The sequence below is a fragment of the Enhydra lutris genome, unplaced genomic scaffold (genome assembly GCF_002288905.1).
Source record: "Enhydra lutris kenyoni isolate GAN:26980312 unplaced genomic scaffold, ASM228890v2 scaffoldscaffold29, whole genome shotgun sequence".
Classification (NCBI taxonomy): Eukaryota; Metazoa; Chordata; class Mammalia; order Carnivora; family Mustelidae; genus Enhydra; species Enhydra lutris.
In genome coordinates, this window is record NW_019154113.1 from 18,682,631 (window position 1) to 18,691,520 (window position 8,890).

At 55.5% G+C, this 8,890-nt stretch overlaps 1 protein-coding gene across 1 annotated transcript in view; it reads left to right on the forward strand.

Moving 5' to 3' along the window:
• LOC111152654 (solute carrier family 28 member 1) overlaps positions 1-7,212 on the forward strand; it is a 41,788-nt gene extending 34,576 nt beyond the window's left edge. Inside the window, 7 exon segments of the mRNA XM_022511197.1 lie at positions 1,287-1,417; positions 2,457-2,625; positions 2,749-2,946; positions 5,517-5,598; positions 6,298-6,396; positions 6,509-6,620; positions 6,873-7,212. Of these exon segments, the coding sequence (XP_022366905.1) occupies positions 1,287-1,417; positions 2,457-2,625; positions 2,749-2,946; positions 5,517-5,598; positions 6,298-6,396; positions 6,509-6,620; positions 6,873-6,945 (864 nt within the window). The 3' untranslated portion in view covers positions 6,946-7,212.
• The last annotated feature ends 1,678 nt before the right edge of the window (positions 7,213-8,890 follow it).

Sequence of the window (8,890 nt, forward strand, 5' to 3'; positions counted from 1 at the left end):
CTCTTCCTGCAAAGAGTGGGGCCTGCACACCCAGGGCCTAGGACAGGTGTGCAGGAGGTGGGCGTTGGTGCTGATACTTGGGTTAAGGGGTTTCTACTCCCCACTGAAAATAAATGAAGGGGGTTTAGAAGAACAGGAAGGAAGAACCCCTGGGTGGTTCAGTCGGTTAAATGTCCGACTCTTGATGTCGGCTCAGGTCATGACCTCACAGGGAGCCTCCCCGTGGCGGCTTGACAATGCTTAGCCGTTCCCTTGAGTTAGATGTTTGGGTTGGTTCTGATTTTTCCACTTGGTAAATAATACAGTGTTGGAAAAACATCCCATCCATCTCTGGGGCAGAAAACAGGGAAGCAGGGGCTGGGGGGGCTCAGTCAGTTCAGCATCTGCCTCTGGGTCAGCTCATGATCTTGGGGTCCTGGGACTGAGCCCCTCAGCAGGCTCCCTGCACAGCAGGAAGTCTGTTTCTCCATCTCCCTCTGCCCCTCCGCCCCAGCTCATGCTCTCTCTATCCAATAAATAAAGAAAACCCTAAAACACACACATACACTCACAGGAAAGGGAAAGGTTTGAGGCCAGAGTGAGGATAATAGCTCAGGAAGGACAAATCCCTGAGGCTCAGGTTGCTGGGCCATCGTGCTGGGCAGGAATTCCATAGCGTGTCTCCTGTGGACAGACCCAGGGCCAAAGGGGGGCCACTTTGGTGGCTCTCTGACCACAGCAGTGGGTGTGACAGGCTGCCTCGAAATGGTAAGCTCCCTTCCCAGTAAGTATTCAAGACAAGAATCCTATAGAGGAAGGACATTCCTCTATCATGAGGTCAAATTAGGTCACAGTTTGGATCCATCCCAACTCCTGTCCTCTGAGCTTTGTCTGAAACCCTCAAAAAGCCCTCAGGCGTTGGTGCACTAGCCTTCAGATGAGTGCCCCAAGGGGGACAGCCCAGAAGGGAAGGAAGATCTCTGAACTTGGAACCAAAAGACATGAAGGTTCTAATTCCTTCTCTGTCTTCCTTCTGCGCAGGTCACATTTAGTGTTGGGGGGGCCCCCTCAGATTCCTTGTCCGGACAGTGGGCTAACACTACTTGCTTGGCTCCACTGATGGAAGTCCTGCAGGGAGCTAGCACGTTCTGAGCATACGGCCAGAAAAGGTGTCACTACTGTCTCCGTGGTTGACAGCGGTACTGCCAGGATGACCCAGTGAGGCAGAGCATCTGTGCACCCAGCTGCCCTGGGCTGCACTCCTGTCTCTCTCTGTCTCCCAGTAAGCCTCACTCCCAACCCTGCAGATCGATGCGGCCTCCCTGATCGCTGCCTCCGTGATGGCCGCCCCTTGTGCCTTGGCCCTCTCCAAGCTGGTCTACCCGGAGGTGGAGGAGTCCAAGTTTAAGGGCACGGAAGGGGTGAAACTGACCGCAGGGTGAGCACTGCAGGAGGGTGGCCTGGGGGGTGGTACGGGGGGTGGGGCATGCCACATTGTGGGGGGAAAGGGAGGGAGGACGAAGGTTCTGGGGGAGAGAGAGGAGGTTCTGGGAGAGGGGGAAGAGGGGAGGGAGGGGCAGCAGCGTCTGGTTCTCTCAGCCCAGCCTCAGTCCCTCTCCTTGTTCACTGCCCAGCTTGTGGCTTCGCTCACAAAACACCTGGACTCTGGTCCTGCGTCTTAACTTCCTGGCTGCGACCAGAGGGAACGGACCAGCAGGTCCCATGGGAGAGCAGCTGGTGGTGTGTGTGCTGGAGAGCATCCTGGAAAGCCCTCCCCCACCTGTTCCCCTTGCCTTGAGCTCCCCCACCAGGGTGGCCACATACGGACTCAGCACCGTCCCTGATTTCCCTCCCCTGCTAACACCTCTCATCACAGCCCAGCAACCACCGTGTAACACGGACTTTGTTAAAATTGCTGAGAAGACCCTTTTGACCAGTGTGCTTGGGGACACGGCGGGCAGGTCTAGAGCAGTGCTGCCCCATGGAACCAGAGTGTGGGCCCCATCTGGAATGCTAAGTTTTCTGATAGTTGTGTTTTTAAAAAGGCAAAAGAAACAAGTGATTTTAATAACATATTCTTAAATCCATTGTGTCTAAAATACTGTCATTTCGACATGTAATCAATATAAAACATTATTAATGAGCTATTTCATGGTTTGTTTGGGGTTTTTTTCTGTCCTGAATCTCTGAAATCTGGTCTGAGTTTAGGCTTACAACACACCTCCGTGTTGACCAGCCTCCTTTCAAGTTCTCCGAAGCCCTAAGTGGCCGCTGGCAGTCCGGGCCTTTTTCTAGTGCTCGGACCAGCCCCTTCCTCCCCCCGCGCCCCCTCCCGCCGCCCCAGGGTCTCAGAAACAAAACAAGGTCCCTCAGCTCCGAAATACTTTGTCCAAGGTTCCTCTCGGAGCCTACGGGATGAGGAGCCCCGCTGTGTGTGGGGACAGGCCCATCATGGTGGTTCTTGGTCCCCAAAACAGAGATGCTCGGAACCTCCTGGAAGCCGCCAGTAACGGGGCTGCCATCTCCGTGAAGCTGGTTGGGAACATTGGAGCTAACCTGATTGCCTTCCTGGCGTTGTTGGCCTTCGTCAACGCGGCCCTCTCCTGGCTGGGAGCCATGGTGGGTGCCCAGGAGCTCAGCTTCCAGGTACCGCTGGGCTGCCCGCTTGGCCTGCAAGGGGCAGCGCGGGGCCGGGAGGGGGGTGGCCCTGGGGGACACCCGGCAGAGGCCCAGCCAGCCCTGGTCCCAGCAGCTGCCCTTGCCTTTCAGCTCATCTGCTCCTACGCCCTGAGGCCTGTGGCCTTCTTGATGGGGGTGGCCTGGGAGGACTGCCCGGTGGTGGCGGAGCTGCTGGGGACCAAGCTGTTCCTGAATGAGTTCGTGGCCTACCAGGAACTGGCCCAGTACAAGCAGCGCCGCCTCGCGGGAGCAGAGGAGTGGGTCGGCACCAAGAAGCAGTGGATATCCGTGAGTGTCCGGGCCCCTCCCTGTGGCGGGGGGTGTGATGCTGCTGCTCCCGGGCCCAGGGCAACAGCTGTCCCAGCTCCTGGACAGGCAGGCGACACCCGGAGGTGGTGCCCAGCCTCCCAGTCCTAGAGCCCTGAGCGACAAGATGACCTTGGGCTTCACTGCCTCCTTCCCAAAGCCTCTTAGGAGGCTTCTGCCCTGTGTCAGAGCCGGCTTTCCCCACCCCGACTGTTAGGACAGAAACATCATTTCTGACGGATGCATTCTGACACATTTCACCCACCCCTTGCTCTTGGGCCCCCTTGGGTTAATGGTCTCATTTGGTGATTTTACGCGGTGCTGAAAGGAAGAGCTCTGTGCACCGAACTTCTCCCTCCTCTCGGCTCATTTCCTCCAGAGCTTTCCCAGATGTGGGACGACTGAACTGAATCACGTGGCATGAACCCTCCTGTGGTCGCTCCCAGTAACTTTCCCAAAGGGTGGCACCGACGGAAACCGCCCCCAGCTGGGCTGCGAGCTCGGACTTTACCACACACCAAACAGCACTGAGCAGCCTCCTTAAAAAAAAGTTGTGCTTACTTTAACAGGCAAATAATAGCTTGTTGCTCTAATTTGCATCTCTTGGGGTGCAAGCACTTCGAAGGGGAAATATTTTTTCTTGTCTTTTAAATTATGATTTAAATTGTAAGGGAATGTAGCCTTCCGTTTAGTGAGACCAAAAGCACAGATCTCCCCTTCCTCCTTGTCCTTAACCCCTGTCTCAGTCTCTCTAGAGATAGTGGATGGGCTGCTCCTTTAGAATCTTTTTTTAGGAGCTTTGTTCCTTTAGCAAGTACTGGTTGAGACTGCTAGGGTACCAGGCACTCTGCTAGGCACCAGAAATTTAAAAAGGGGAAGTAGACAGATGTGGTCCTATTGTCATGGAATGTACATCTGGTGAAAAGCCCAAGGAAGCAAAGCAAGAAAAAGTAAACCACAATTTGAATGAAGTTCTACAAAGGAAACAAGAGGAGGAAACAGAGGGGTCTTCCTTGGCTGGGCTGGCCAGAAAAGCCCCCCCCAGGGTATAGCATTTAGGCCCAGACTTGGAGGGAGGCGAAGGGGCCAGGTGAAGCTGGGAAGAGCATTCCAGACAAAGAAAAGTCATGTGCAAAGGCCCCGGGGTTGAAAAGCACTTGTTTGGAGAACCGAAAGGAGAGAAGCACAGTTAGAGCAGGTGGTAATTGTAGCAGAGGCGGGCCGAGGAGCAGCAGAAAGTTCCTGAAGATTTGACATTTTACATTTTAAGATTCCACAAGCTGCTGTAGAGAGAGGTGACGGTAGGTGAGCAAGCAGGATGCAGGAGCCTTAATATTTTTCCATCCATTTGTGTAAACTCTTTGTGTTACAAAGACATTAACCTTTTTCTATTTTATTTTATATGTATATATTTCCTGGTTTTCTCTCCCCCTTATTTTTGCATTTGGGGATTTTTCTTTTAACAGATTTTACACCAAATCTTTTCCTTTGTGATTTCTTCTATTATTTCTAAACTTGGAAAGTTATCTCTATTCCAAAAATCTGGTAGGTGTTACATTCCTGAGACAATATAGTGAAATTCCTAAAATCATGAGTTTTGCAGCCAGACAGAACTGAATTCCAATTCTGACACAGCCACCCTCTGGCTGTGTGAACTGTCTCAGTTACTTAACCTCTCTGAGTCTCAGTTTGCTCCTCTCCAAAATGAAAGTAAGAATGCTACCTTGTAAGGATCATCATCATCTCCCTATATTTTCTATTGTTTGCTGTTTAAGATATCAGTATTTATCTGCTTCAGTGCTCTAGAATTGATTTTTTTTAATATGGTGTGAGGTAGGATCTAAGCCATTTTTTTTTTTATTCCAAATTGTTCCATTTGGCTCTTAACACCTCTTTCTGGGAAATTAGATAACTGTTTCATTGGGAGGGGAAGGAGAATTACTTTGCTTAAATTCTGGTACTCCCCGCACACTGTGTGACCCCTACAACAGCCCTTCAGACAGGTGCTGTCATTCCCACGCTGCAGACGGAGACACCAAATCGTAGAGAGGCTACTGACTTGCTCAGTCTGGTCATAGGTGGGGACACGCGTGGAGCCCAGCCGGCTGGGCTCTCAGTGCCTCACTGTCTTAGGAGGCTGCACTCCTTCCTCTCTCAGCCTGAAAGCACCAGCAGGAAGACAAACTCCCATCAACAGGATTAGGAAAGCCAATTCACCAAGTGCCCCCGGGGCCCAGGGCTGAGTAGGGCCAAAGCCAGAGGGCACGGCTACCCTGAATCAGACCAGGAAGGGCTGGCAATTAAGATAAGGGGACTTCCGGAGGCGATGGGAAGCGGGCTGTTTCTCAGGCTGTGCGGCCTGATCGGACCTAGAGGCCAGTTTGCAAGGCCTGGGGTGGGGGCTTGGCAAGCACCGGGGGCCGCAAAGATCAAAGACACACGGGGGTGGATGCAAGTAGGGCAGGGAGTCAGGGTGGGGGTCAGGGTGGTGTGGGGGTGCCCGGCCCCATGCGAGGGGCACGGCCGTCCTCACTGCTCTTCTGTTTTCTCAGGTCAGAGCAGAAATCCTCACGACCTTCGCCCTCTGTGGATTTGCCAACTTCAGTTCCATCGGGATCATGCTGGGAGGACTGAGTGAGTCCTGGGGGCCTCCCCGGCACCCTGGGCGGTCGGGGGCCTGGCTCTGAGACAGCCTTCTGGGGGATCGTTAGGCCTCAGTCATCCTGTGTGTCCAGGGTGGGGCCTGAGCAAGATGGCTATGGAGGCTCCTCCCAGTCCCAGGAGACCTCTGTGGCCCCGGGGACTCCACAGCGATCAGCATCTGGCTCAGGAGTCTGGGGAGGGAGGGAAGGTGCGGGGCTGGCCCGTCCCGAGGCTTTGGCCTGCCGGTTCCCATGGTTCCCATACCCATGGTGGACAGGCAGCCCTGGTGAGACCTAGGGAGGAGAGCTCTGCACGGTTCTCGGCAGCTCCACTCCTCACGGATGCCCTGCCCGGTGGTGTAACCATCCCATTTTACAGAGAAGGAAACTGGTCATGGGGAAGGGAAGTGGTGGCCCCAGTCACTCAGCTACTAGTGGCTGAGCCTGCATCGAATCCCAGGTCTGCCCGACCGAAAACTACATCTGCCTCTGATGGTGGCCGGTGTGGGGCGCTACCTGGGGGCCCAAGTCAGGCCAAGGAGGACTCCCGAACTCCATAGGCGGTCAGGAGGACGACATCTATCCCTCCGGCTGCCCAGAAGGGGAAAGGGAGTCTGCAGAGGCTCCAGAGGTGCGGACTGTGGGCCGAGGGCTGAGGGTTTCCTGGCCCTCAACACCCATTTCCTCGCAGCCTCCATGGCCCCCCAGCGGAAGAGCGACTTCTCCCAGATAGTGCTCCGGGCGCTCTGCACGGGGACCTGTGTGTCCCTGGTGAATGCCTGCGTGGCAGGTGAGTGCTGGTCTGTCCAGGGTGGGGCACCGGGGCTCCAGCTCTCTGGAAGTTCCCGGCAGGAGTTGGGGTGGGGGGACAGACCCTGCCCACCAGCTGTTTCCCTGCCCAGGGATCCTGTATGTGCCCCGGGGGGCGGCGGCCGACTGCACGACCCTCCTGAACACAACCATCAGCGGCAGCAGCTTCGAGGTGTACCAGTGCTGCCGTGAGGCCTTCCAGAGGTGAGGCCCGGGCCGGGGGCTCTGGGGCCCTGACAGTGACGGGGTGCAGAGGGCCCAAGTGCCTCAGGGGTGCCTCTGGCTCTGGGGCGAGGGGTAGGAATGCTCAGGCCGTGGCTGATATGGGGCTTGAAGAGCAGACTTGGAGAGGAAGGGTGGACCAGAGGCATGAAGCAACTTTCCCAGGGATGCACAGCCCTTTGTGGCCAGCAGAGCCAGGCCTGGAGCCAAACCACAGCCTTTGCTTCTTTGCAGCCCCGGCCCAGCAGTCAGCCAGGAGGCCCTGGACGTCTGCTGTCGATTCTACAACAACACGATCTGTGCGTAGCGGGGACAGCCTGTCTTTGGCCTCCTGGGGGCTGCTCTTCCCCATGATGTGGCTGTCCCCACCTTTCTCTCTCCAGGCCCCCTCTGGGGGAGGCCACGGGGCTGAGACTCCCCTCGGTCACACGGTTGGGAAGGAAGGATGGGGTGAGCGGGCCGGGACTGGGTGGTGTGGACGCAGTGATGGCTGCCCCCCAGTCTCCGCCCCCTTCCTGCTCCCTCCCGAAATGCGAGTTCTCAGGGTCACCTCTGCCTCCTCATCTCTCCCCTCCACATCCAAACAGCACCCTGGTCTTCTCTCTCTCCCCACTGTGCGTCTCTCACATGCACCCTTCCCTCCAGTTATGCGGTCCCTCACCCTGGGCTTTGCAGCCACCTCCCTCCCTCCTCCTCTCACACTGGAATCTTGCCGTGGCTTGCCCGGGCCAGACAGGTTCTCCTGGGAACCCCTTCCTTTCCTTTCAGAGGCTCCCCTGCTGCCTTTGCCCAAAGCATTCCCAAACTGATGTCCGTGGAACACTGCCCCACGAGGTATTCAGAAGGTTCCATGACCCACCAGGCTTGGAAAACACCGGCTAAATAAAGCTAAATGGGTTTTTCTTTAGGGTTTGTCTTTGTTTTACAATGGACTCACCAATCTGGATCAAGATATGATAGGAAACGTTTTCCAAATGTTTTTTAACCGTAAGAACCTTTTGGACAGGAGCATCTCTTAGTCAAGGATCCCACGGAACACAATTAGTGATTAATGTTCGACCAGCTTTACATAATCATGACCCTCTCAACTGTTTACACGGCACTGTGTGCCAGATACTGTTCTGGGTGCTTCGTACATTTTCAGTCAACCCTAACAGCAGCCTTAGGAAGTCAGGTACTATTATTATCCCTGGTTGAGGAATCAGAGGCCCAGAGAAGTTAAGTAATTGGCCAAAGCAACACAGCTAAGAAGAGGAAGAGGAAAGATTTGAACACAGGCCTTCCGGCTTTCACAAGTGGTGTTTAATCTCTGGGCTAGGCTGCTGGCATCAAAGGAACTGGGCTGTGAGACTTGCCCCTGACCTCCTCCCCTGGCCCTTCCTCCTCAGCCCATGCCTGCCACTCCAGGTGGCCAGGCTTCACACGTGTACCTGCCTCTGAGCCTTCATTCGTGGCATCCCCATCATCCAACAGGCCCTGTCCCTGTCCCTGTCGTCTGTGCTGCTCCTGCCTCACCTCTCTTTTCCCAGCGGCTTTGGCGGAGTGACCTGCGATGGCCCTGTCCCTGTGGCCGCTGGGCCGCTGCTCCGTCACTCACCTGTGTCACCCCAGGATTCCCCGTTGCAGCCAGCCCTGGGCCAAGGTGGGGAGAATACGTGTTCTCAGCTCAGCGCTGCTCTGATCAAGGGACAGGCCCAGAAGGGCTCCTCAGCCATTGGACCTTCCCTCCACCCCCGTGCTCCTTGCTTCTCACTGGGCACCTGCAGAAGTCGGGGGCCCTTTGAGGGTGGGATGGCCAACCCCTGCTGGTGCCGGATGCACCTGAGGTCGTAGCTCTGATGCATTCCTACCCCATCAAGATTGGCACAACCCCCTCCACTTACCCCTCCACAGCCGTGACAGACATTGCTAATCGATCACAGCACTCCCACACTGAGTCCCACAGGACCTCCAGAATCCCCATCTGAGTGGGGCTGGAGGACCCCACCACCAAGGGATTCAGGGTGCCTTTTGGGGAGAAAACTATTTGTTGCCCCTGTACTGAGAAGTAGACACTAAGAACCCAAGCTACCATTGATATTATGTCACTGGGCTGGGAAGGGCTGGGGTTCTTACAAAAGACTCTGGAAATGAAGGGTGTTGAAGCAGAGAGGGATCCTTGCAAAGGAGGAGGCCTGTGTCCGGGATCGGTCCGCTCCAGGATTACGCACTGCTCGTTGATTCAGTCAAGGAGTGTCCGTGGAGCACCCACT